The following is a 27,923-nucleotide window of genomic DNA, read 5'->3' on the forward strand; positions in this document are numbered from 1 at the left end:
TATTTATCAATCTATAACCTATTGTTCTGGTGTGATATGCTGAGTGTTGGAGATATCAGCCATAGAGATATCTGCCTTCTCTCCAATAACGGAACTCGATGGCACTCAGCTTGTGGTGCTCATTGCGCCAAAAAAAGCACAATCTCAAAAAGTCATCAGCACTTTCTTTTTGCAGAAATTACAACCCGGTTACTGAAGATAACAGACCTTTTTCTCTGCAGTTTCATGGAGGAACTATTTTGTTTCTACCAAAGCACACCCACCTACTATGTCATGAAGCCAGAGGAAACAGCATTTTTGCTTTGTTTTTCTAGTCTTTTGACCACTCAAGGGCTTTCACACTACAAGTCACTATCAGCCGTTCACATACACATTCACACACTGGTGGCCAAAGCTACCATGCGTGGTGCCACGTGGATAATCAGTAACAATTCACACACTCAGCAATTTGAGGCTCAGTATCTTGCCCAAGGATGCTTTGACATGTTGCGTGGAGGAGCCAGGGACTGAACTGCTGATCTCCTGATTCGAGCTCAGCCCGCTCTACCTCTGTGCACAGCCACCCTTAAGAAGGACACAATAACACATCCACCAGCACTGAGTCAACACTGTCATGGGGGTGAATGTGAGGCAGCACAGAATCTGACCCAAATGCAGACAACTGGACAGACAGCGACGGTTCAGAGATTAATGGCAAAAGTGTGCATAAACTTACTGGCAAATCCAAACAGAGGTAATGTAGAGTCCAGAGGATAGCAGGAGTGGAGCAGAGAAGAGTGCATAAAGGCAAGGACTAAGTGGGAAAAGGGCTGTTATCTGCAGGTGCTGATGAGGAAAGTGTGAACAGGTGAGCATGTGGGCGGGGAAAGGTGAAGTGACTCAAAATGATCTAAAATGATAAACGGGGCAAAAAAAACACGGACACAAAAAGCTACATATACACAAGGCACACAGGGACCACAAAGGGGCACAAAACCACAGAGAGATGTGGTAGAAGTGAGGAGACACAAACCAATAAAGAGGCTAAACAACTAAAAAAAGTCTGAGTCTTACTCTTATGTTGGAGAGGTGGTGGGGCCGTGCATGTTTGTGCCTGGGGGCCCGTTGTCTCCTGTATCTGGCTGATCCACGGACTTAAGGTCAATATCAGTGAAGAAACTGATCTAGTTTATTACGGTGATGCAGTGATGTATTTCTGTTTTTGTATGTTTTTGGGTTGTAGTGTGCTGATGTTCAGCAATAATATAATGAAACTTGTAGTTTTTGTCTTGACACCTCTGCGTTTCCACTGCTCCACTGCTCCACTGCTTCCAACTTAGAAAGTTCCCAATTTCATATGAAGCACTGTCATCTGGACAAACTGAAATTCATAAAACAGACTCAAAAGTTTTAAAAGGAAGTTGTAGTGGGAAAGACTGAGCCTGTCATAAACAAGATGCTTGTGATTTCTCTGATAGATGCAAAATTTGCTTTATATTAAAATTGACTAAAACGTATTTTATGTTAATTTCTGTACCATTCTGAACAGCTTCACCTCTCACCTCACCTCTCTGATCTGACACTGAAACCATCACCATGTCGGTCACTTCCAGCACACAACATTCAGCTGAAAATAACTTACAAAAGCCATTTAAATTTATAGTATTGTAAGAAAAAAAACCCATTGATGCTGCACTTTTTACATTAAATTTAATTTTAAATTGTACTCAAATTCTTGTATCAAATGTCAGTTTAATATCACTTAAGTTGGACTTGCTGCTTGTATTCTTCACAGAGAATAGACCTTCTGTAAGAAAGCTTTTTAGTTATAATATTTTTAAAAAGAAATGAAACCCCTCAAATGCTAGAAGTGAGAGAATGCCCTTGTTGGTTATTTTTACACAGCTGACACATTTCAGCGTTATGTTGCTCTCTGGTGGTAACAGAAGGAAAGACACAGCCTCGAACATTCAGTGCACCATTTGGCAAACAAATTACACATCATGGTATGTTCTCATTGACTGCCATGTGTTTTCATCCTCTCACATTTACCTAAAATGAAAAAAAAAAAAGTTTTATTGTTGTTTTGTTTCAGGCCCTGATAAACCTCTGCAAATATTCAGATCATAAATATCAAATAAACATGATTAAAAATGTGGAAAGGGATGCCTGTGTCTCTTTTCATGAGAATTTCATTAATTGATCTCTATGATCAGTATTTGAAGCAGACTGGTTTGGAGTTGCAACTCCAAGAGATGACACTAAACAAGCATCAAAACATAAGAAAGCAGCACTTAAAGACAAAATTCACTTCATCAAAAAACAAACATATTAACAGACATGTAATTCATATTATTCCTAACCCTGCAAACAGGTCAGAAATGCTCTGAAAAGCCAAACTATAAAGTGCCTTAGATTACTATTACAGTGTTACAGATGACTTTTGTTGCACTGAGAGCCAGTGAAGTGTTATTAGTGCTACAGCTCCAGTATTTGGCTTTGTGTTTACATGTGAGGATTCTGGTGGCTGTGTTCTCAGTGAGCTGGCAATATTTTGTTTTATCTGACAAAGAGTGTTTCAGTAATGTTACCTGTTCCTGAGAAATACAGGAACCGGTCATCTAGTATCAAATGCTTTTTCAAGTGATAAAATCCTGCCCTAGTTATGACTGTTACTGATATGATTTTCAAAATGAAGGCCGGAGTTCAGTTTAACTCAAGAGTATCCTAACCTTCTTATTGTAAACATCTCAGGGTGTGCATTTTAGTACCTGTTACAAATATCTCAGCGTTTACTCCACTGTAAAACATCCAGTGACTGATATGCTCGACCAGCAGCCTGTTTATTGGACTGAGGTCACCTTAAAACCATAAAATATTATGTAACATTATAAAAAAAAAATCTTGTTAAATGCACTGAGAATTTTGAATAGGAAACACATTACTGCGTTAGTGTTAAAAGAATTATAAAATAAAATTGCAATTCGTGAAACGGAAAAAATCAAACTACATTTTTTAAATGTGAACCACAAACTATAAATTTGTGAGGAAGCCATATTTTAGTGTATTATTTCTATGTGTGAAATGGTAAATATTGGCATCTTCTCATCACAAGTAAGGAAATTAATGATGTTTGTCAATCATGTCTCTTCTGGGTTGAGTCTTCTAGAAAGGTCGAAGCTGTTGTCAGAAGCTGTAAGGTCAGAAACGAAATGTTCGTGTGAAACTGCTGAAATGCATTCGTCCTGCACTAAACTTTTATGAACAGTAAACCTTGAAAAGGTTCAGCTGATCAATAATTGGAAAGCCTTTTGAATTTACAGAATACACGTAAGATAGATCAATCAAAATGAAATAAAATTAAGTTTTACTTACGGGGTGGAGGACATTTGGCTGAAATCAGAAAAAAGGGAAATAATTTCAGGCAGTTGTAATTGCTTTTCAGCTCTTTTACTCAGTTGGAATATATCAATTCCACTTTTCTCTCCCACGTCATCTTGATATATATTAATATTATCATGACTCACAAACTCTGAGCTTAACATTATTTACTGTTAGTTCCTTTAAATTGCAAATGCTGGGAATTGATGCTTGTATAAATTAAAATCAAATGCAACCTGGATAAAATAATCGACTCAGACTAAAATCAAAGAGCTAAAAAAAAGCCAATAAAGCAGATGCTCTTTCCATTTTTCTCTCTCACCTGTCTTCCTTTTGTAAATGATGAATCCAGTGGCAAAGATTAAGACGAGAACAAGAACAGCCACTGTGGCAGTGATGGTGATGATCATGTTACCAGGTTTCTCTGTTAAACAAAAGAAAATGAAGAGCTGAACAGAGAAAGCAGGATAGAGCAGAAGTAATCCACCATTCATATATACATGTGGGTTTGTTGCTGTGAAGACTGACGTAGAGTTGACTTTATACAGTAAAATCAACGGTTTTGGCTATTATACTGAAAATGTGTCTATACAAATATACTAAAAATCTCACACTGGATTTGAAAGACAGAAACTGACTCCTTAAATAAATAATTTATAACCTCATGAATAAATAAAATTGTAACTTAAAGCTGCAGTTGATAACTTATAAAAAAAGACCATTTTTCATAAACTGTTGCTACATCCTGACAGCACTAAATGAAATAGATAATCTGTGAAAAAAAACATATTCCTCTGCCTCCTCTACTGCCTTGCAGTGTGTTCAATGACACAAAATGACACAAAATCAACAAATCAGAGCCGTGGTCTCCCTAAAGTAGCTGTGTGTCATTGCTTGCAAGCTGCAGTCAAACTGTCAAACCTGGCAGCGCTGATCAAATATGAATACGGCTTCTTTTCAGGAACATATTTTGGTGTACTGTTTAGCTGCAAAATTAGAAAGTTTGCTCCAGATGGGAAGCAGCACTTGGTATTTTGACCTTCTGTGTAAAAAATGGCATCCACACAGCTGATCTTTGTCATGCAATTTTTTCAGAACATAGTGATATTTTGGCAAATATAAAGTTATTTCGATAAAAACTTAATTGATAAAAAGTTAAAGTCCCCTTCAGTTTCACAAAATAGATGAAATAATGATGTGTAGGTTTCATCACTGGCTTTGTAGAGTTAAGAATGGACAGACAGAACAAACGTGTGTATGGTAAAAAACGGTCTATGAACTGCTTTAAAATGGCTTAAGGGAAATTAAATGATCACATCCGATCTAATATTGATTAGTTTTGTGATAATTACTAGCAATTGTAAAATTAGCTTAATTGGACGACAAGGGCTAAAACACCCAACAAACCACAGTCCAATTCAGCACCCCCTACGCTCAGTCTTACCCCAGTTGGTCCTGATCACTGCTTTGTCCAGTTTAGTGACGATGTCCTCCATCACATCAGAAAGATGAAACACACACTCGTACTTGTCCCAGTCTTCAGGTGCGACTGATGAAACGTCCAAATCACTGCTCATCTGAAAGGTCCCATCGTGGTTGGGGAGGACCTCTCCGGGGTCCACGCCCTCATGAAGCTCCTCTCCATCTTTCCTCCAGAACATCATGGCACTGTTGGGGAAGAAACCTGTGGCGTGGCAGCTGACCGGAGAGGAGGAAGACTTCTGGAGGAGAGACACTGAGGGACGCTCTGGGGTGAGAATGAAGGGAATGAAAGAGAGACAGGGTAAAGAAAGATGAGTAAGAGTAAACATGAAAATAAAGTAAAGATGGAAGAAATTATGAAGAAATGAAATCAAGAGATACAAAGATATGAAACAGAGAAAAAGGGAGATATACTACATCACCACTGAAGAAAGTGACTACAGTCATTCGGAAAAGACCTGACATTTACATGATTTACAGTAAGACAATGAATCACATGTTTATTGAAACAACAACACTGTCAAACTTTGTCAACTTTTTAACCTGTGCTATACTGTACAGTGGCTATCAGTCTTAGCATTAAGAAATGTAAGAGCACCCACAAATGTCAGCATCTACTAACTGGTGAAGGATAAAACAAATGTTACTGCCACAGAAAAGAGGCCAAAGAGAAGGAAATGTCAGACTGACTGGAGTGATAATAAAATGGTTCAGTCTGAGAAGACAGAATGAACATTATTGCGTTTATGAATCTACGTGCATCAGGTCATGTGATCCTACCTGTTCTCTGCAGAAAGTCTTTGGCAAAGGCAACATACTTCTTAAGCAACTCAGGGTAAACCTGGGTGAGGTCTTTTTCAGTGTTTTTTATTCTAGCTTTATTAGCATCCCAAAGCACTTTGATGATGACTGCCTGTGGTTTCAGAGCGATCCATGTCAGAGTCTTCAGGTCCAGTGATACGAGGTCTTCTCCATCATAACCAAACTGGTCAAAACCATTAATCTCACCAGTCTCTTCATCCCACTCACAGCCGATAATCCTCTGTAAAATGTGCTGATCTGAGAGACAGAAACAGAGACTGTTATTAACAATTATGATATTTCAGTAGAAAGATGATATTTAGCATATTGTGCAATACATGATGCGCTGCTGTCCTCGTGGTCTTTCAGAGTGCTCATGCTTCAAAAACAGACAATCAATGCACTTTTCTCTAACTAATGGAACCTAATTTTTATTACATTTTGACAGTTTAAATGTTACAATGGCAGCTAATCTTCTGTAAATCATAAAAGGCTGTAAATTCTTGCATCCAAATCGTTATTTACATAAAGTCACACCAAGGTCAACCCATAGTTCGGAGGGTTTTAGGAGCCGACCACTGAGTGCAACGTCCCTGGTGTGAGTCCAGTGGGGGACCTTGTCCTTCTCTCCCCATTTTCTGCCATCTGTTATCAGGTGCCATCTAATATCTGCAGCCTTGGATTCTGTTTAGCTGCATTACCACTTTATTTGGAGGTTGGTCCAAAACTGAGAGCATCTGCTGTATTGATAATAATAGATTAGTCTGCATGCCAGTTAGATTTCTGTCAGACTTGCTGTGATGTCATTCTGATATCAGCAATGATAACCTCACCAGATCAAGGCTGCAGCTGTTTTTTTTTTTTAATTTTTATTTTCATTTTACCACTGTGGCTTCCACTTTTCATGCATGGTGGAAAAAATCTGGCCCCTGATCTTAAAGCTTAATATCTCACATATTTGACCACAAACATTATGTGTTTAAGAAACTCTTCATTTTCTAATTAATTATACATAACTAATTTTACGAGTTTATTATTTATTCTCTGAAATAAAAACTTTAAGGCAATCAATGATAAATATTCCAGATGTAAAATCGATATTTTACATAATTGTGATTTTTTAAAGAACTATGGAGCAAAACAAAACTTTAAAAAACAAGTGGGATATGCAAATTCTTCAAATAAAACCTGTACAGACGGATGTCAGAGCACTCAGTCCAATTATCTGACAGGTCAACATGGAAAAAGAAGCATGTCTTGTATTTCTCTATTCTATATGTTTGTAATTGTGTAAGATATTTTGACTATTGGTTAATGTTTTGTTTGTCATTATCTCGGGCTGAGGGTGAGTTTGAGTCATTAGCAGAACAGTTTATTTGCATACAGAGAAACAGAGAAAAAATATTGTACCTCCAGTTTGGTTGAAGCGCTGTTTAAAGTCCTGTAACCTGGCTCTGAAGCGGTTTGGCTGAACCACAAGACACTCGTGAGAGTAATGCTGCAGGTCCTGGGGATTTTTTTCTAAAATATCTTTGGCCCACACCTGTTTTGGTTCCACTATCTTTTTGTCGGTGTCGCAGTAACTCATCAGAAATTCATCGAGCAATATTACACCACAAACTCTGGGAAGTCGGGACTCCAGAAGATGCAGTCAAGAAAAATTTCAGGCTGTGTTTCACTGTAGGAAAAACAAGGTTTTTATATTCATCAGTATAAATATACACACATAAACACACACTAATAAACATGACGCATTTTGAAAACGCATAGCTGAAATAAAAGTGAAAGTAAATCTGTGTAAACTGCTCTGGAGCTGAGCGAGATCAAAATACAGAGTCCAGTTAAAATGTGAACTGACCTGGAGATGAAAAATGGCAGAGGAGAAGCAATAAAAGCAACTTTTTCATCTTGGTTTGATAAAGAGGTGCAGGTAAAGGACTGACGGATCCGTGGTTTTTATCTTTCCTCGCGCTGTGGTTAAAGTGGACGCTGACGTACTGCTGTCAAAGTGTCAAATCCGCGTCTGTCTTTGGTGTTAAAGTATGGGTGCTTTGAGCGGCCAAAAGAGAGGCATTTCAGCACTAATTTCCTATATCTCGTACTTATAAAGGCGACATTATATTACAAATAACAAGTTAAATAACTATCATTGAACATTTTATAAGTACTGTAAGCCATATAAAATATAGCCTATTGCTTGTTGACCCATCCCAAACAAAGGTAAATCTTCTTCTAAAGGTTTGCTAGAAACACCAGAGATTTCTGCTCAAATCTTTCTGATCTTCTTCTCCCTGACTATGACCATGTCATAACAGATAATAACAACAACAACAACAACAACAACAACAACAACAATAATAATAATAATAATAACAATAAAGATAGAATGACATTCTATGACCTTGTCAAATAAAAAAAATTAAATGGGGAAATCACCTCAAAATAAAATTTCTCTATGAGCCCATAGTTGTTATAAACTGTGAGTTCAGAAACAAACTGCCGTGAAACTGCTAAAGTCCACCCATCCTGCACTGAACTTTTATAAAACATACATTTTGTGAAATGTATCCATGAATATGTCTTACTAAACAAAAGAAACTGGTCTCAATAATCCATCGCAGCAATTAATTTTGAGCACTGTATTCAGTGTCCACATCTTTTTCAGAAACCTGCAACACATGTAGTTATTCTAAAACCATAAAATATTGTTTAACATTATCAAAAAATAAACCTTGTTAAATGTACTGAGACCCTTGAACAGGAAACACATTATTGCATCAGTGTTAAAAGAATGATAAAATAAAATAGCAATTCATGAAACAAAAAAATCAAACAAATTTGAACCACAAACATAAATTTGTGAAATGAAATAGAACTATTATGCTATATTTAAAATACTGATATTAAATAATCAAGCACTATAACTGTTACTTCATTTTACTGCAGGAAGTCATCTGAAGTCTTTCTGAGTGCTATGTGGCACATGTGACACATACAAAAAGAAAAAAGCAAAATGTTTACTTCTCATCACAAGTAAGAAAGTTAATGATGTTTGTCAATCATGTCTCTTCTGGACAGAGTCTTCTAGAAAGGTCGGAGCTGTTGTCAGAAGCTGTAAGGTCAGAAATGAAATGTTCGTGTGAAACTGCTGAAATGCATTCGTCCTGCACTAAACTTTATGAACAGTAAACCTTGAAAAAGTTCAGCTGATCAATAATTGGAAAGCCTTTTGAATTTACAGAATACACGTAAGATAGATCAATCAAAAATGAAATAAAATTAAGTTTTACTTACGGGGTGGAGGACATTTGGCTGAAATCAGAAAAAGGGGAAATAATTTCAGGCAGTTGTAATTGCTTCCCCCCTCTTTTACTCAGTTGGAATATATCAATTCCACTTTTCTCTCCCACATCATCTTGATATATATTAATATTATCATGACTCACAAACTCTGAGCTTAACATTATTTACTGCCGGTAGCCTTAAATTGCAAATGCTGGGAATTGATGCTTGTATAAATTAAAATCAATTGCAACCTGGATAAAATAATCGACTTATAGACTAAAATCAAAGAGCTAAAAAAAGCCAATAAAGCAGATGCTCTTTCCATTTTTCTCTCTCACCTGTCTTCCTTTTGTTAATGATGAATCCAGCGGCAAAGATTAAGACGAGAGCAAGAACAGCCACTGCGGCAGTGATGGTGATGATCATGTTACCAGGTTTCTCTGTTAAACAAAAGAAAATGAAGAGCTGAACAGATAAAGCAGGATAGAGCAGAAGTAATCCACCATTCATACATACATGTGGGTTTGTTGCTGTGAAGACTGACGTAGAGTTGACTTTATACAGTAAAATCAACGGTTTTGGCTATTATACTGAAAATTTGTCTATACAAATATACAAAAATCTCACACTGGATTTGAAAGACAGAAACTGACTCCTTAAATAAATAATATATAACCTCATGAATAAATAAAATTGTAACTTAAAGCTGCAATTGATAAGTTATAAAAAAAGACCATTTTTCATAAACTGTTGCTACATCCTGACAGCACTAAACGAAATAGATAATCTGTGAAAAAAAAACATATTCCTCTGCCTCCTCTACTGCCTTGCAGTGTGTTCAATGACACAAAATGACACAAAATCAACAAATCAGAGCCGTGGTCTCCCTAAAGTAGCTGTGTGTCATTGCTTGCAAGCTGCAGTCAAACTGTCAAACCTGGCAGCGCTGATCAAATATGAATACGGCTTCTTTTCAGGAACATATTTTGGTGTACTGTTTAGCTGCAAAATTAGAAAGTTTGCTCCAGCTGGGAAGCAGCACTTGGTATTTTGACCTTCTGTGTAAAAAATGGCATCCACACAGCTGATCTTTGTCATGCAATTTTTTCAGAACATAGTGATATTTTGGCAAATATAAAGTTATTTCGATAAAAACTTAACTGATAAAAAGTTAAAGTCCCCTTCAGTTTCACAAAATAGATGAAATAATGATGTGTAGGTTTCATCACTGGCTTTGTAGAGTTAAGAATGGACAGACAGAACAAACGTGTGTATGGTAAAAACGGTCTATGAACTGCTTTAAAATGGCTTAAGGGAAATTAAATGATCACATCCGATCGAATATTGATTAGTTTTGTGACAATTACTAGCAATTGTAAAATTAGCTTAATTGGATGACAAGAGCTAAAACACCCAACAAACCACAGTCCAATTCAGCACCCCTACGCTCAGTCTTACCCCAGTTGGTCCTGATCACTGCTTTGTCCAGTTTAGTGACGATGTCCTCCATCACATCAGAAAGATGAAACACACACTCGTACTTGTCCCAGTCTTCAGGTGCGACCGATGAAACGTCCAAATCACTGCTCATCTGGAAGGTCCCATCGTGGTTGGGGAGGACCTCTCCGGGGTCCACGCCCTCATGAAGCTCCTCTCCATCTTTCCTCCAGAACATCATGGCGCTGTTGGGGAAGAAACCTGTGGCGTGGCAGCTGACCGGAGAGGAGGAAGACTTCTGGAGGAGAGACACTGAGGGATGCTCTGGGGTGAGAATGAAGGGAATGAAAGAGAGACAGGGTAAAGAAAGATGAGTAAGAGTGAACATGAAAATAAAGTAAAGATGGAAGAAATTATGAAGAAATGAAATCAAGAGATACAAAGATATGAAACAGAGAAAAAGGGAGAGATACTACATCACCACTGAAGAAAGTGACTACAGTCATTAGGAAAATACCTGACATTTACGTGATTTACAGTAAGACAATGAATCACATGTTTATTGAAACAACAACACTGTCAAACTTTGTCAACTTTTTAACCTGTGCTATACTGTACAGTGGCTATCAGTCTTAGCATTAAGAAATGTAAGAGCACCCACAAATGTCAGCATCTACTAACTGGTGAAGGATAAAACAAAACTTACTGCCACAGAAAAGAGGCCAAAGAGAAGGAAATGTCAGACTGACTGGAGTGATAATAAAATGGTTCAGTCTGAGAAGACAGAATGAACATTATTGTGTTCATGAATCTACGTGCATCAGGTCATGTGATCCTACCTGTTCTCTGCAGAAAGTCTTTGGCAAAGGCAACATACTTCTTAAGCAACTCAGGGTAAACCTGGGTGAGGTCTTTTTCAGTGTTTTTTATTCTAGCTTTATTAGCATCCCAAATCACTTTGATGATGACTGCCTGTGGTTTCGGAGCGATCCATGTCAGAGTCTCTTCAGGTCAAATGATACGAGGTCTTCTCCATCATAACCAAACTGGTCAAAACCATTAATCTCACCAGTCTCTTCATCCCACTCACAGCCCATAATCCTCTGTAAAATGTGCTTATCTGAGAGACAGAAACAGAGACTGTTATTAACAATTATGATATTTCAGTAGAAAGATGATATTTAGCATATTGTGCAATACATGATGCACTGCTGTCCTCGTGGTCTTTCAGAGTGCTCATGCTTCAAAAACAGACAATCAATGCACTTTTCTCTAACTAATGGAACCTAATTTTTATTACATTTTGACAGTTTAAGAGTTACAATGGCAGCTAATCTTCTGTAAATTCATAAAAGGTTGTAAATTCTTGCATTCAAATCATTATTTACATAAAGTCACACCAAGGTCAACCCATAGTTCGGAGGGTTTTAGGAGCCGACCACTGAGTGCAACGTCCCTGGTGTGAGTCCAGCGGGGGACCTTATCCTTCTCTCCCCATTTTCTGCCATCTGTTATCAGGTGCCATCTAATATCTGCAGCCTTGGATTCTGTTTAGCTGCATTACCACTTTATTTGGAGGTTGATCCAAAACTGAGAGCATCTGCTGTATTGATAATAATAGATTAGTCTGCATGCCAGTTAGATTTCTGTCAGACTTGCTGTGATGTCATTCTGATATCAGCAAGGATAACCTCACCAGATCAAGGCTGCAGCTGTTTTTTTTTTTAAATTTTTATTTTCATTTTACCACTGTGGCTCTCCACTGACTGCAACACTTCAGTGCATGGTGGAAAAAATCTGGCCCCTGATCTTAAAGCTTAATATCTCAGATATTTGACCACAAACATTATGTGTGTAAGAAACTCTTCATTTTCTAATTAATTATACATAACTAATTTTTTACGAGTGTATTATTTATTCTCTGAAATAAAAACTTTAAGGCAATCAATGATAAATATTCCAGATGTAAAATCCATATGTTACATAATTGTGATTTATGCAGCAAAACAAAACTTTAAAAGACAAGTGGGATATGCAGATTCTTCAAATAAAACCTGTGCAGACGGATGTCAGAGCACTCAGTCCAATTATCTGACAGGTCAACATGGGAAAAGAAGCATGTCTTGTATTTCTCTATTCCTATATGTTTGTAATTGTGTAAGATATTTTGACTATTGGTTAATGTTTTGTTTGTTATTATCTCGGGCTGAGGGTGAGTTTGAGTCATTAGCAGAACAGTTTATTTGCATACAGAGAAACAGAGAAGAATACTGTACCTCCAGTTTGGTTGAAGCGCTGCTTTAGGTCCTGTAACTTGGCTCTGAAGCGGTTTGGCTGAATCACAAGACACTGGTCAGTGTAACACTGCAGGTCCTGGGGATTTTTTTCTAAAATATCTTTGGCCCACACCTGTTTTGGTTCCACTATTTTTTTTTCGGTGTCGCAGTAACCAACCAGAAATTCATCAAGCAATACTACATCCACAAACTCTGGGAAGTCCGGGACTCCAGAAGATGCAGTCAAGAAAAATTTCAGGCTGTGTTTCACTGTAGGAAAAACAAGGTTTTTATATTCATCAGTATAAATATACACACATAAACACACACTAATAAACATGACGCATTTTGAAAACGCATAGCTGAAATAAAAGTGAAAGTAAATTTGTGTAAACTGCTCTGGAGCTGAGCGAGATCAAAATACAGAGTCCAGTTAAAATGTGAACTGACCTGGAGATGAAAAATGGCAGAGGAGAAGCAATAAAAGCAACTTTTTCATCTTGGTTTGATAAAGAGGTGCAGGCAAAGGACTGACGGATCCATTGTTTTTATCTGTCCCCGCGCTGTGGTTAAAGTGGACGCTGACGTACTGCTGTCAAAGTGTCAAATCCGCGTCTGTCTTTGGTGTTAAAGTATGGGTGCTTTGAGCGGCCAAAGGGGGCGCATTTCAGCACTAATTTCCTATATCTCGTACTTATAAAGGCGACATTATATTACAAATAACAAGCTAAATAACTATCATTGAACATTTTATAAGTACTGTAAGCCATATAAAATATAGCCTATTGCTTGTTGACCCATCCCAAACAAAGGTAAACCTTCTTCTAAAGGTTTGCTAGAAACACTAGAGATTTCTGCTCAAATCTTTCTGATCTTCTTCTCCCTGACTATGACCATGTCATAACAGATAATAATAATAATAATAATAATAATAATAATAATAATAATAATAATAATAATAATAAAAATAGAATGACATTCTATGACCTTGTCAAATAAAAAAATTAAATGGGGAAATCACCTCAAAATAAAATTATTCAGTGAGCCCATAGTTGTTATGAGCTGTGAGTTCAGAAACAAACTGCTGTGAAACTGCTAGAGTCCACCTATCCTGCACTGAACTTTTATAAAACATAAATGCAGGAAACAGTCTTGAAAAAGTTAACCTACAAAATAATTTGAAACCCTTTTTTATCCACAGAATACACTGTGTGTCAGATCAGTTAAAATACAATCGAATTAAGTTTTATTAAAATTACTGTCCGCTACACAGCTGGACATCATCAGCTGATCATGCAGCCAGACAGAAACATTGTGGTGTTATAAAACACTGCCAGATGGGCAGACGGCACCTTCTGTGGCAGCATAACGCAGCTGGACGGAACCTGACGCATCCATATGAAGGCTCTGGTTGTCAGTAACAAAATAATATTAGGAGCATAAAGGCCCCTCTAGGATGGGCAGGGAGGTGGTAGATCAAAAGAACAAATCCCAGACTTTTATGCAGGAGTGTGGTGTTCGCTTCCCATTTGAATTATGTTTTTTTCATCAACAAATCATGTACCTATTTTACTTAATCCTGACCATCTATGCCTGAACATAACCAGCATAGTCCCACCATGTGCTTTTGTTGACATCATGGCAGCAGCATCCAAAACATCAATAACAGACTTAGAAGACTTCACAGTTTAACATGTAGATGAGAAACAGTTGCAAATCTGGCTCATTCATGTATTCACATGCTGTAATGAGCAAAAAATTGCCAGCTTCTATTGACAAAAGTTTGATGATATAGAACAATTAAATCGACCTCTTACTGTAGACAACGGGATGGTAACACATCTGACAAATGCTCAGGTTAGTACAAGTGGATTGGTGTGTGAGAGAGTCACACTACTGTGACACATTTCAGCGTTACGTTGCTCTCTGGTGGTAAGAGAAGGAAAGACACAGACCAGGCCTCGGACATTCAGTGCACTATTTGGCAAACAAATTACACATCATGGTATGTTCTCATTGACTACCATGTGTTTTCATCCTCTCACATTTACCTAAGATGAAAAAAGCAACAAAACAGTTTTATTGTTGTTTTTGTTTCAAGTCCTGATAAACATCTGCAAAATATTCAGATCCTAAATCCATATAAACATGGATAAAAATGTGGAACTGTAATACGTCACACTTCAGGTATGCCTGTGTCTCTTTTCATGAAAATTTCATGAATTGAATTTGAAGCAGACTGGTTTGGAGTTGCAACTCCAAGAGATGACACTAAACAAGCATCAAAACATAAGAAAGCAGCACTTAAAGACAAAATTCACTTCATCAAAAAACAAACATATTAACAGACATGCAATTCATATTATTCCTAACCCTGCAAACAGGTCAGAAATGCTCTGAAAAGCCAAACTATAAAGTGCCTTAGATTACTATTACAGTGTTACAGATGACTTTGTTGCACTGAGAGCCAGTGGTGAAGTGTTATTAGTGCTACAGCTCCAGTATTTGGCTTTGTGTTTACATGTGAGGATTCTGGTGGCTGTGTTCTCAGTGAGCTGGCAATATTTTGTTTTATCTGACAAAGAGTGTTTCAGTAATGTTACCTGTTCCTGAGAAATACAGGAACCGGTCATCTAGTATCAAATGCTTTTTCAAGTGATAAAATCCTGCCCTAGTTATGACTGTTACTGATATGATTTTCAAAATGAAGGCCGGAGTTCAGTTTAACTCAAGAGTATCCTAACCTTCTTATTGTAAACATCTCAGGGTGTGCATTTTAGTACCTGTTACAAATATCTCAGCGTTTACTCCACTGTAAAACATCCAGTGACTGATATGCTCGACCAGCAGCCTGTTTATTGGACTGAGGTCACCTTAAAACCATAAAATATTATGTAACATTATAAAAAAAAAATCTTGTTAAATGCACTGAGAATCTTGAATAGGAAACACATTACTGCGTTAGTGTTAAAAGAATTATAAAATAAAATTGCAATTCGTGAAACGGAAAAATCAAACTACATTTTTTAAATGTGAACCACAAACTATAAATTTGTGAGGAAGCCATATTTTAGTGTATTATTTCTATGTGTGAAATGGTAAATATTGGCATCTTCTCATCACAAGTAAGGAAATTAATGATGTTTGTCAATCATGTCTCTTCTGGGTTGAGTCTTCTAGAAAGGTCGAAGCGTTGTCAGAAGCTGTAAGGTCAGAAACGAAATGTTCGTGTGAAACTGCTGAAATGCATTCGTCCTGCACTAAACTTTTATGAACAGTAAACCTTGAAAAGGTTCAGCTGATCAATAATTGGAAAGCCTTTTGAATTTACAGAATACACGTAAGATAGATCAATCAAAATGAAATAAAATTAAGTTTTACTTACGGGGTGGAGGACATTTGGCTGAAATCAGAAAAAAGGGAAATAATTTCAGGCAGTTGTAATTGCTTTTCAGCTCTTTTACTCAGTTGGAATATATCAATTCCACTTTTCTCTCCCACGTCATCTTGATATATATTAATATTATCATGACTCACAAACTCTGAGCTTAACATTATTTACTGTTAGTTCCTTTAAATTGCAAATGCTGGGAATTGATGCTTGTATAAATTAAAATCAAATGCAACCTGGATAAAATAATCGACTCAGACTAAAATCAAAGAGCTAAAAAAAAGCCAATAAAGCAGATGCTCTTTCCATTTTTCTCTCTCACCTGTCTTCCTTTTGTAAATGATGAATCCAGTGGCAAAGATTAAGACGAGAACAAGAACAGCCACTGTGGCAGTGATGGTGATGATCATGTTACCAGGTTTCTCTGTTAAACAAAAGAAAATGAAGAGCTGAACAGAGAAAGCAGGATAGAGCAGAAGTAATCCACCATTCATATATACATGTGGGTTTGTTGCTGTGAAGACTGACGTAGAGTTGACTTTATACAGTAAAATCAACGGTTTTGGCTATTATACTGAAAATGTGTCTATACAAATATACTAAAAATCTCACACTGGATTTGAAAGACAGAAACTGACTCCTTAAATAAATAATTTATAACCTCATGAATAAATAAAATTGTAACTTAAAGCTGCAGTTGATAACTTATAAAAAAAGACCATTTTTCATAAACTGTTGCTACATCCTGACAGCACTAAATGAAATAGATAATCTGTGAAAAAAAACATATTCCTCTGCCTCCTCTACTGCCTTGCAGTGTGTTCAATGACACAAAATGACACAAAATCAACAAATCAGAGCCGTGGTCTCCCTAAAGTAGCTGTGTGTCATTGCTTGCAAGCTGCAGTCAAACTGTCAAACCTGGCAGCGCTGATCAAATATGAATACGGCTTCTTTTCAGGAACATATTTTGGTGTACTGTTTAGCTGCAAAATTAGAAAGTTTGCTCCAGATGGGAAGCAGCACTTGGTATTTTGACCTTCTGTGTAAAAAATGGCATCCACACAGCTGATCTTTGTCATGCAATTTTTTCAGAACATAGTGATATTTTGGCAAATATAAAGTTATTTCGATAAAAACTTAATTGATAAAAAGTTAAAGTCCCCTTCAGTTTCACAAAATAGATGAAATAATGATGTGTAGGTTTCATCACTGGCTTTGTAGAGTTAAGAATGGACAGACAGAACAAACGTGTGTATGGTAAAAAACGGTCTATGAACTGCTTTAAAATGGCTTAAGGGAAATTAAATGATCACATCCGATCTAATATTGATTAGTTTTGTGATAATTACTAGCAATTGTAAAATTAGCTTAATTGGACGACAAGGGCTAAAACACCCAACAAACCACAGTCCAATTCAGCACCCCCTACGCTCAGTCTTACCCCAGTTGGTCCTGATCACTGCTTTGTCCAGTTTAGTGACGATGTCCTCCATCACATCAGAAAGATGAAAACACACACTCGTACTTGTCCCAGTCTTCAGGTGCGACTGATGAAACGTCCAAATCACTGCTCATCTGAAAGGACCCATCGTGGTTGGGGAGGACCTCTCCGGGGTCCACGCCCTCATGAAGCTCCTCTCCATCTTTCCTCCAGAACATCATGGCACTGTTGGGGAAGAAACCTGTGGCGTGGCAGCTGACCGGAGAGGAGGAAGACTTCTGGAGGAGAGACACTGAGGGACGCTCTGGGGTGAGAATGAAGGGAATGAAAGAGAGACAGGGTAAAGAAAGATGAGTAAGAGTAAACATGAAAATAAAGTAAAGATGGAAGAAATTATGAAGAAATGAAATCAAGAGATACAAAGATATGAAACAGAGAAAAAGGGAGATATACTACATCACCACTGAAGAAAGTGACTACAGTCATTCGGAAAAGACCTGACATTTACATGATTTACAGTAAGACAATGAATCACATGTTTATTGAAACAACAACACTGTCAAACTTTGTCAACTTTTTAACCTGTGCTATACTGTACAGTGGCTATCAGTCTTAGCATTAAGAAATGTAAGAGCACCCACAAATGTCAGCATCTACTAACTGGTGAAGGATAAAACAAATGTTACTGCCACAGAAAAGAGGCCAAAGAGAAGGAAATGTCAGACTGACTGGAGTGATAATAAAATGGTTCAGTCTGAGAAGACAGAATGAACATTATTGCGTTTATGAATCTACGTGCATCAGGTCATGTGATCCTACCTGTTCTCTGCAGAAAGTCTTTGGCAAAGGCAACATACTTCTTAAGCAACTCAGGGTAAACCTGGGTCAGGAATTTTTCAGTGTTTTTTATTCTAGCTTTATTAGCATCCCAAAGCACTTTGATGATGACTGCCTGTGGTTTCAGAGCGATCCATGTCAGAGTCTTCAGGTCCAGTGATACGAGGTCTTCTCCATCATAACCAAACTGGTCAAAACCATTAATCTCACCAGTCTCTTCATCCCACTCACAGCCGATAATCCTCTGTAAAATGTGCTGATCTGAGAGACAGAAACAGAGACTGTTATTAACAATTATGAAATATTTCAGTAGAAAGATGATATTTAGCATATTGTGCAATACATGATGCGCTGCTGTCCTCGTGGTCTTTCAGAGTGCTCATGCTTCAAAAACAGACAATCAATGCACTTTTCTCTAACTAATGGAACCTAATTTTTATTACATTTTGACAGTTTAAATGTTACAATGGCAGCTAATCTTCTGTAAATTCATAAAAGGCTGTAAATTCTTGCATCCAAATCGTTATTTACATAAAGTCACACCAAGGTCAACCCATAGTTCGGAGGGTTTTAGGAGCCGATCACTGAGTGCAACGTCCCTGGTGTGAGTCCAGCGGGGGACCTTGTATCCTTCTCTCCCCATTTTCTGCCATCTGTTATCAGGTGCCATCTAATATCTGTAGCCTTGGATTCTGTTTAGCTGCATTACCACTTTATTTGGAGGTTGGTCCAAAACTGAGAGCATCTGCTGTATTGATAATAATAGATTAGTCTGCATGCCAGTTAGATTTCTGTCAGACTTGCTGTGATGTCATTCTGATATCAGCAATGATAACCTCACCAGATCAAGGCTGCAGCATTTTTTTTTTCATGCATGGTGGAAAAAATCTGGCCCCTGATCTTAAAGCTTAATATCTCACATATTTGACCACAAACATTATGTGTTTAAGAAACTCTTCATTTTCTAATTAATTATACATAACTAATTTTACGAGTTTATTATTTATTCTCTGAAATAAAAACTTTAAGACAATCAATGATAAATATTCCAGATGTAAAATCGATATTTTAAATAATTGTGATTTTTTGAAGAACTATGCAGCAAAACAAAACTTTAAAAACAAGTGGGATATGCAAATTCTTCAAATAAAACCTGTACAGACGGATGTCAGAGCACTCAGTCCAATTATCTGACAGGTCAACATGGGAAAAGAAGCATGTCTTGTATTTCTCTATTCTATATGTTTGTAATTGTGTAAGATATTTTGACTATTGGTTAATGTTTTGTTTGTCATTATCTCGGGCTGAGGGTGAGTTTGAGTCATTAGCAGAACAGTTTATTTGCATACAGAGAAACAGAGAAAATACTGTACCTCCAGTTTGGTTGAAGCGCTGTTTAAAGTCCTGTAACCTGGCTCTGAAGCGGTTTGGCTGAACCACAAGACACTCGTGAGAGTAATGCTGAAGGTCCTGGGGATTTTTTTCTAAAATATCTTTGGCCCACACCTGTTTTGGTTCCACTATCTTTTTGTCGGTGTCGCAGTAACTCATCAGAAATTCATCGAGCAATATTACACCACAAACTCTGGGAAGTCCGGGACTCCAGAAGATGCAGTCAAGAAAAATTTCAGGCTGTGTTTCACTGTAGGAAAAACAAGGTTTTTATATTCATCAGTATAAATATACACACATAAACACACACTAATAAACATGACGCATTTTGAAAACGCATAGCTGAAATAAAAGTGAAAGTAAATCTGTGTAAACTGCTCTGGAGCTGAGCGAGATCAAAATACAGAGTCCAGTTAAAATGTGAACTGACCTGGAGATGAAAAATGGCAGAGGAGAAGCAATAAAAGCAACTTTTTCATCTTGGTTTGATAAAGAGGTGCAGGTAAAGGACTGACGGATCCGTGGTTTTTATCTTTCCTCGCGCTGTGGTTAAAGTGGACGCTGACGTACTGCTGTCAAAGTGTCAAATCCGCGTCTGTCTTTGGTGTTAAAGTATGGGTGCTTTGAGCGGCCAAAAGAGAGGCATTTCAGCACTAATTTCCTATATCTCGTACTTATAAAGGCGACATTATATTACAAATAACAAGTTAAATAACTATCATTGAACATTTTATAAGTACTGTAAGCCATATAAAATATAGCCTATTGCTTGTTGACCCATCCCAAACAAAGGTAAATCTTCTTCTAAAGGTTTGCTAGAAACACCAGAGATTTCTGCTCAAATCTTTCTGATCTTCTTCTCCCTGACTATGACCATGTCATAACAGATAATAACAACAACAACAACAACAACAACAACAACAACAACAATAATAATAATAATAACAATAAAGATAGAATGACATTCTATGACCTTGTCAAATAAAAAAAATTAAATGGGGAAATCACCTCAAAATAAAATTTCTCTATGAGCCCATAGTTGTTATAAACTGTGAGTTCAGAAACAAACTGCCGTGAAACTGCTAAAGTCCACCCATCCTGCACTGAACTTTTATAAAACATACATTTTGTGAAATGTATCCATGAATATGTCTTACTAAACAAAAGAAACTGGTCTCAATAATCCATCGCAGCAATTAATTTTGAGCACTGTATTCAGTGTCCACATCTTTTTCAGAAACCTGCAACACATGTAGTTATTCTAAAACCATAAAATATTGTTTAACATTATCAAAAAATAAACCTTGTTAAATGTACTGAGACCCTTGAACAGGAAACACATTATTGCATCAGTGTTAAAAGAATGATAAAATAAAATAGCAATTCATGAAACAAAAAAATCAAACAAATTTGAACCACAAACCATAAATTTGTGAAATGAAATAGAACTATTATGCTATATTTAAAATACTGATATTAAATAATCAAGCACTATAACTGTTACTTCATTTTACTGCAGGAAGTCATCTGAAGTCTTTCTGAGTGCTATGTGGCACACGTGACACATACAAAAAGAAAAAAGCAAAATGTTTACTTCTCATCACAAGTAAGAAAGTTAATGATGTTTGTCAATCATGTCTCTTCTGGACAGAGTCTTCTAGAAAGGTCGGAGCTGTTGTCAGAAGCTGTAAGGTCAGAAATGAAATGTTCGTGTGAAACTGCTGAAATGCATTCGTCCTGCACTCAACCTTTATGAACAGTAAACCTTGAAAAAGTTCAGCTGATCAATAATTGGAAAGCCTTTTGAATTTACAGAATACACGTAAGATAGATCAATCAAAATGAAATAAAATTAAGTTTTACTTACGGGGTGGAGGACATTTGGCTGAAATCAGAAAAAGGGGAAATAATTTCAGGCAGTTGTAATTGCTTCCCCCCTCTTTTACTCAGTTGGAATATATCAATTCCACTTTTCTCTCCCACATCATCTTGATATATATTAATATTATCATGACTCACAAACTCTGAGCTTAACATTATTTACTGCCGGTAGCCTTAAATTGCAAATGCTGGGAATTGATGCTTGTATAAATTAAAATCAATTGCAACCTGGATAAAATAATCGACTTATAGACTAAAATCAAAGAGCTAAAAAAAGCCAATAAAGCAGATGCTCTTTCCATTTTTCTCTCTCACCTGTCTTCCTTTTGTTAATGATGAATCCAGCGGCAAAGATTAAGACGAGAGCAAGAACAGCCACTGCGGCAGTGATGGTGATGATCATGTTACCAGGTTTCTCTGTTAAACAAAAGAAAATGAAGAGCTGAACAGATAAAGCAGGATAGAGCAGAAGTAATCCACCATTCATACATACATGTGGGTTTGTTGCTGTGAAGACTGACGTAGAGTTGACTTTATACAGTAAAATCAACGGTTTTGGCTATTATACTGAAAATTTGTCTATACAAATATACAAAAATCTCACACTGGATTTGAAAGACAGAAACTGACTCCTTAAATAAATAATATATAACCTCATGAATAAATAAAATTGTAACTTAAAGCTGCAATTGATAAGTTATAAAAAAAGACCATTTTTCATAAACTGTTGCTACATCCTGACAGCACTAAACGAAATAGATAATCTGTGAAAAAAAAACATATTCCTCTGCCTCCTCTACTGCCTTGCAGTGTGTTCAATGACACAAAATGACACAAAATCAACAAATCAGAGCCGTGGTCTCCCTAAAGTAGCTGTGTGTCATTGCTTGCAAGCTGCAGTCAAACTGTCAAACCTGGCAGCGCTGATCAAATATGAATACGGCTTCTTTTCAGGAACATATTTTGGTGTACTGTTTAGCTGCAAAATTAGAAAGTTTGCTCCAGCTGGGAAGCAGCACTTGGTATTTTGACCTTCTGTGTAAAAAATGGCATCCACACAGCTGATCTTTGTCATGCAATTTTTTCAGAACATAGTGATATTTTGGCAAATATAAAGTTATTTCGATAAAAACTTAACTGATAAAAAGTTAAAGTCCCCTTCAGTTTCACAAAATAGATGAAATAATGATGTGTAGGTTTCATCACTGGCTTTGTAGAGTTAAGAATGGACAGACAGAACAAACGTGTGTATGGTAAAAAACGGTCTATGAACTGCTTTAAAATGGCTTAAGGGAAATTAAATGATCACATCCGATCGAATATTGATTAGTTTTGTGACAATTACTAGCAATTGTAAAATTAGCTTAATTGGATGACAAGAGCTAAAACACCCAACAAACCACAGTCCAATTCAGCACCCCCTACGCTCAGTCTTACCCCAGTTGGTCCTGATCACTGCTTTGTCCAGTTTAGTGACGATGTCCTCCATCACATCAGAAAGATGAAACACACACTCGTACTTGTCCCAGTCTTCAGGTGCGACCGATGAAACGTCCAAATCACTGCTCATCTGGAAGGTCCCATCGTGGTTGGGGAGGACCTCTCCGGGGTCCACGCCCTCATGAAGCTCCTCTCCATCTTTCCTCCAGAACATCATGGCACTGTTGGGGAAGAAACCTGTGGCGTGGCAGCTGACCGGAGAGGAGGAAGACTTCTGGAGGAGAGACACTGAGGGATGCTCTGGGGTGAGAATGAAGGGAATGAAAGAGAGACAGGGTAAAGAAAGATGAGTAAGAGTGAACATGAAAATAAAGTAAAGATGGAAGAAATTATGAAGAAATGAAATCAAGAGATACAAAGATATGAAACAGAGAAAAAGGGAGAGATACTACATCACCACTGAAGAAAGTGACTACAGTCATTAGGAAAATACCTGACATTTACGTGATTTACAGTAAGACAATGAATCACATGTTTATTGAAACAACAACACTGTCAAACTTTGTCAACTTTTTAACCTGTGCTATACTGTGTACAGTGGCTATCAGTCTTAGCATTAAGAAATGTAAGAGCACCCACAAATGTCAGCATCTACTAACTGGTGAAGGATAAAACAAAACTTACTGCCACAGAAAAGAGGCCAAAGAGAAGGAAATGTCAGACTGACTGGAGTGATAATAAAATGGTTCAGTCTGAGAAGACAGAATGAACATTATTGTGTTCATGAATCTACGTGCATCAGGTCATGTGATCCTACCTGTTCTCTGCAGAAAGTCTTTGGCAAAGGCAACATACTTCTTAAGCAACTCAGGGTAAACCTGGGTGAGGTCTTTTTCAGTGTTTTTTATTCTAGCTTTATTAGCATCCCAAATCACTTTGATGATGACTGCCTGTGGTTTCGGAGCGATCCATGTCAGAGTCTTCAGGTAAAATGATACGAGGTCTTCTCCATCATAACCAAACTGGTCAAAACCATTAATCTCACCAGTCTCTTCATCCCACTCACAGCCCATAATCCTCTGTAAAATGTGCTTATCTGAGAGACAGAAACAGAGACTGTTATTAACAATTATGATATTTCAGTAGAAAGATGATATTTAGCATATTGTGCAATACATGATGCACTGCTGTCCTCGTGGTCTTTCAGAGTGCTCATGCTTCAAAAACAGACAATCAATGCACTTTTCTCTAACTAATGGAACCTAATTTTTATTACATTTTGACAGTTTAAGAGTTACAATGGCAGCTAATCTTCTGTAAATTCATAAAAGGTTGTAAATTCTTGCATTCAAATCATTATTTACATAAAGTCACACCAAGGTCAACCCATAGTTCGGAGGGTTTTAGGAGCCGACCACTGAGTGCAACGTCCCTGGTGTGAGTCCAGCGGGGGACCTTATCCTTCTCTCCCCATTTTCTGCCATCTGTTATCAGGTGCCATCTAATATCTGCAGCCTTGGATTCTGTTTAGCTGCATTACCACTTTATTTGGAGGTTGATCCAAAACTGAGAGCATCTGCTGTATTGATAATAATAGATTAGTCTGCATGCCAGTTAGATTTCTGTCAGACTTGCTGTGATGTCATTCTGATATCAGCAAGGATAACCTCACCAGATCAAGGCTGCAGCTGTTTTTTTTTAAATTTTTATTTTCATTTTACCACTGTGGCTCTCCACTGACTGCAACACTTCAGTGCATGGTGGAAAAAATCTGGCCCCTGATCTTAAAGCTTAATATCTCAGATATTTGACCACAAACATTATGTGTGTAAGAAACTCTTCATTTTCTAATTAATTATACATAACTAATTTTTTACGAGTGTATTATTTATTCTCTGAAATAAAAACTTTAAGGCAATCAATGATAAATATTCCAGATGTAAAATCCATATGTTACATAATTGTGATTTATGCAGCAAAACAAAACTTTAAAAGACAAGTGGGATATGCAGATTCTTCAAATAAAACCTGTGCAGACGGATGTCAGAGCACTCAGTCCAATTATCTGACAGGTCAACATGGGAAAAGAAGCATGTCTTGTATTTCTCTATTCCTATATGTTTGTAATTGTGTAAGATATTTTGACTATTGGTTAATGTTTTGTTTGTTATTATCTCGGGCTGAGGGTGAGTTTGAGTCATTAGCAGAACAGTTTATTTGCATACAGAGAAACAGAGAAGAATACTGTACCTCCAGTTTGGTTGAAGCGCTGCTTTAGGTCCTGTAACTTGGCTCTGAAGCGGTTTGGCTGAATCACAAGACACTGGTCAGTGTAACACTGCAGGTCCTGGGGATTTTTTTCTAAAATATCTTTGGCCCACACCTGTTTTGGTTCCACTATTTTTTTTTCGGTGTCGCAGTAACCAACCAGAAATTCATCAAGCAATACTACATCCACAAACTCTGGGAAGTCCGGGACTCCAGAAGATGCAGTCAAGAAAAATTTCAGGCTGTGTTTCACTGTAGGAAAAACAAGGTTTTTATATTCATCAGTATAAATATACACACATAAACACACACTAATAAACATGACGCATTTTGAAAACGCATAGCTGAAATAAAAGTGAAAGTAAATTTGTGTAAACTGCTCTGGAGCTGAGCGAGATCAAAATACAGAGTCCAGTTAAAATGTGAACTGACCTGGAGATGAAAAATGGCAGAGGAGAAGCAATAAAAGCAACTTTTTCATCTTGGTTTGATAAAGAGGTGCAGGCAAAGGACTGACGGATCCATTGTTTTTATCTGTCCCCGCGCTGTGGTTAAAGTGGACGCTGACGTACTGCTGTCAAACCCGCGTCTGTCTTTGGTGTTAAAGTATGGGTGCTTTGAGCGGCCAAAGGGGGCGCATTTCAGCACTAATTTCCTATATCTCGTACTTATAAAGGCGACATTATATTACAAATAACAAGCTAAATAACTATCATTGAACATTTTATAAGTACTGTAAGCCATATAAAATATAGCCTATTGCTTGTTGACCCATCCCAAACAAAGGTAAACCTTCTTCTAAAGGTTTGCTAGAAACACTAGAGATTTCTGCTCAAATCTTTCTGATCTTCTTCTCCCTGACTATGACCATGTCATAACAGATAATAATAATAATAATAATAATAATAATAATAATAATAATAATAATAATAATAATAAAAATAGAATGACATTCTATGACCTTGTCAAATAAAAAAATTAAATGGGGAAATCACCTCAAAATAAAATTATTCAGTGAGCCCATAGTTGTTATGAGCTGTGAGTTCAGAAACAAACTGCTGTGAAACTGCTAGAGTCCACCTATCCTGCACTGAACTTTTATAAAACATAAATGCAGGAAACAGTCTTGAAAAAGTTAACCTACAAAATAATTTGAAACCCTTTTTTATCCACAGAATACACTGTGTGTCAGATCAGTTAAAATACAATCGAATTAAGTTTTATTAAAATTACTGTCCGCTACACAGCTGGACATCATCAGCTGATCATGCAGCCAGACAGAAACATTGTGGTGTTATAAAACACTGCCAGATGGGCAGACGGCACCTTCTGTGGCAGCATAACGCAGCTGGACGGAACCTGACGCATCCATATGAAGGCTCTGGTTGTCAGTAACAAAATAATATTAGGAGCATAAAGGCCCCTCTAGGATGGGCAGGGAGGTGGTAGATCAAAAGAACAAATCCCAGACTTTTATGCAGGAGTGTGGTGTTCGCTTCCCATTTGAATTATGTTTTTTTCATCAACAAATCATGTACCTATTTTACTTAATCCTGACCATCTATGCCTGAACATAACCAGCATAGTCCCACCATGTGCTTTTGTTGACATCATGGCAGCAGCATCCAAAACATCAATAACAGACTTAGAAGACTTCACAGTTTAACATGTAGATGAGAAACAGTTGCAAATCTGGCTCATTCATGTATTCACATGCTGTAATGAGCAAAAAATTGCCAGCTTCTATTGACAAAAGTTTGATGATATAGAACAATTAAATCGACCTCTTACTGTAGACAACGGGATGGTAACACATCTGACAAATGCTCAGGTTAGTACAAGTGGATTGGTGTGTGAGAGAGTCACACTACTGTGACACATTTCAGCGTTACGTTGCTCTCTGGTGGTAAGAGAAGGAAAGACACAGACCAGGCCTCGGACATTCAGTGCACTATTTGGCAAACAAATTACACATCATGGTATGTTCTCATTGACTACCATGTGTTTTCATCCTCTCACATTTACCTAAGATGAAAAAAGCAACAAAACAGTTTTATTGTTGTTTTGTTTCAAGTCCTGATAAACATCTGCAAAATATTCAGATCCTAAATCCATATAAACATGGATAAAAATGTGGAACTGTAATACGTCACACTTCAGGTATGCCTGTGTCTCTTTTCATGAAAATTTCATGAATTGAATTTGAAGCAGACTGGTTTGGAGTTGCAACTCCAAGAGATGACACTAAACAAGCATCAAAACATAAGAAAGCAGCACTTAAAGACAAAATTCACTTCATCAAAAAACAAACATATTAACAGACATATAATAATTCCTATTATTCCAAACCCTGCAAACAGGTCAGAAATGCTCTGAAAAGCCAAACTATAAAGTGCCTTAGATTACTATTACAATGTTACAGATGACTTTGTGTTGCACTGAGAGCCAGTGAAGTGTTATTAGTGCTACAGCTCCAGTATTTGGCTTTGTGTTTACATGTGAGGATTCTGGTGGCTGTGTTCTCAGTGAGCTGGCAATATTTTGTTTTATCTGACAAAAAGAGTGTTTCAGTCATGTTACCTGTTCCTGAGAAATACAGGAACCGGTCATCTAGTATCAAATGCTTTTT

The 27,923-nt window shown here is 37.2% G+C and overlaps 1 protein-coding gene and 2 pseudogenes across 2 annotated transcripts; all 3 read right to left on the minus strand.

Annotated features, from left to right (window-relative positions):
- Positions 1–2,983: 2,983 nt before the first annotated feature.
- LOC121957453 lies at positions 2,984–7,969 on the minus strand (annotated as a pseudogene).
- A 563-nt stretch (positions 7,970–8,532) lies between these two features.
- LOC121957452 lies at positions 8,533–20,598 on the minus strand (annotated as a pseudogene).
- A 560-nt stretch (positions 20,599–21,158) lies between these two features.
- On the minus strand, positions 21,159–26,169 carry LOC121957451 (major histocompatibility complex class I-related gene protein-like). 2 transcript variants are annotated; one of them, XM_042506030.1, is made up of 7 exons: positions 25,727–26,169; positions 25,277–25,546; positions 23,844–24,122; positions 23,024–23,326; positions 21,902–22,003; positions 21,573–21,590; positions 21,159–21,390 (listed from the first exon to the last, which is right to left on the minus strand). In XM_042506030.1, the coding sequence occupies exons 1-7, from the start codon at positions 25,773–25,775 to the stop codon at positions 21,338–21,340; spliced, it is 1,074 nt and encodes a 357-aa protein (XP_042361964.1). In that variant the 5' UTR covers positions 25,776–26,169; the 3' UTR covers positions 21,159–21,337. The 2 variants fall into 2 exon arrangements, with proteins under 2 accessions (XP_042361964.1, XP_042361965.1); XM_042506031.1 differs by lacking the exon at positions 23,844–24,122 and having other exon boundaries at positions 21,162–21,390.
- Between the last annotated feature and the right edge of the window lie 1,754 nt (positions 26,170–27,923).

This window comes from Plectropomus leopardus, chromosome 18 (assembly GCF_008729295.1).
Source record: "Plectropomus leopardus isolate mb chromosome 18, YSFRI_Pleo_2.0, whole genome shotgun sequence".
Taxonomy (NCBI): domain Eukaryota; kingdom Metazoa; phylum Chordata; class Actinopteri; order Perciformes; family Serranidae; genus Plectropomus; species Plectropomus leopardus.

What these genes read in the sequence shown, in the direction of transcription:
- LOC121957451 (XM_042506030.1), bottom strand. Translation starts at nt 25,775, where the DNA reads ATGAAAAAGTTGCTTTTATTGCTTCTCCTCTGCCATTTTTCATCTCCA. An exon ending in CTGCCATTTTTCATCTCCAG is followed by an intron (nt 25,547 to 25,726) that starts GTCAGTTCACAT and finishes TTTTTCCTACAG; the next exon opens with TGAAACACAGCCTGAAATTT. An exon ending in AGACTTTCTGCAGAGAACAG is followed by an intron (nt 23,327 to 23,843) that starts GTAGGATCACAT and finishes TTCTCACCCCAG; the next exon opens with AGCATCCCTCAGTGTCTCTC.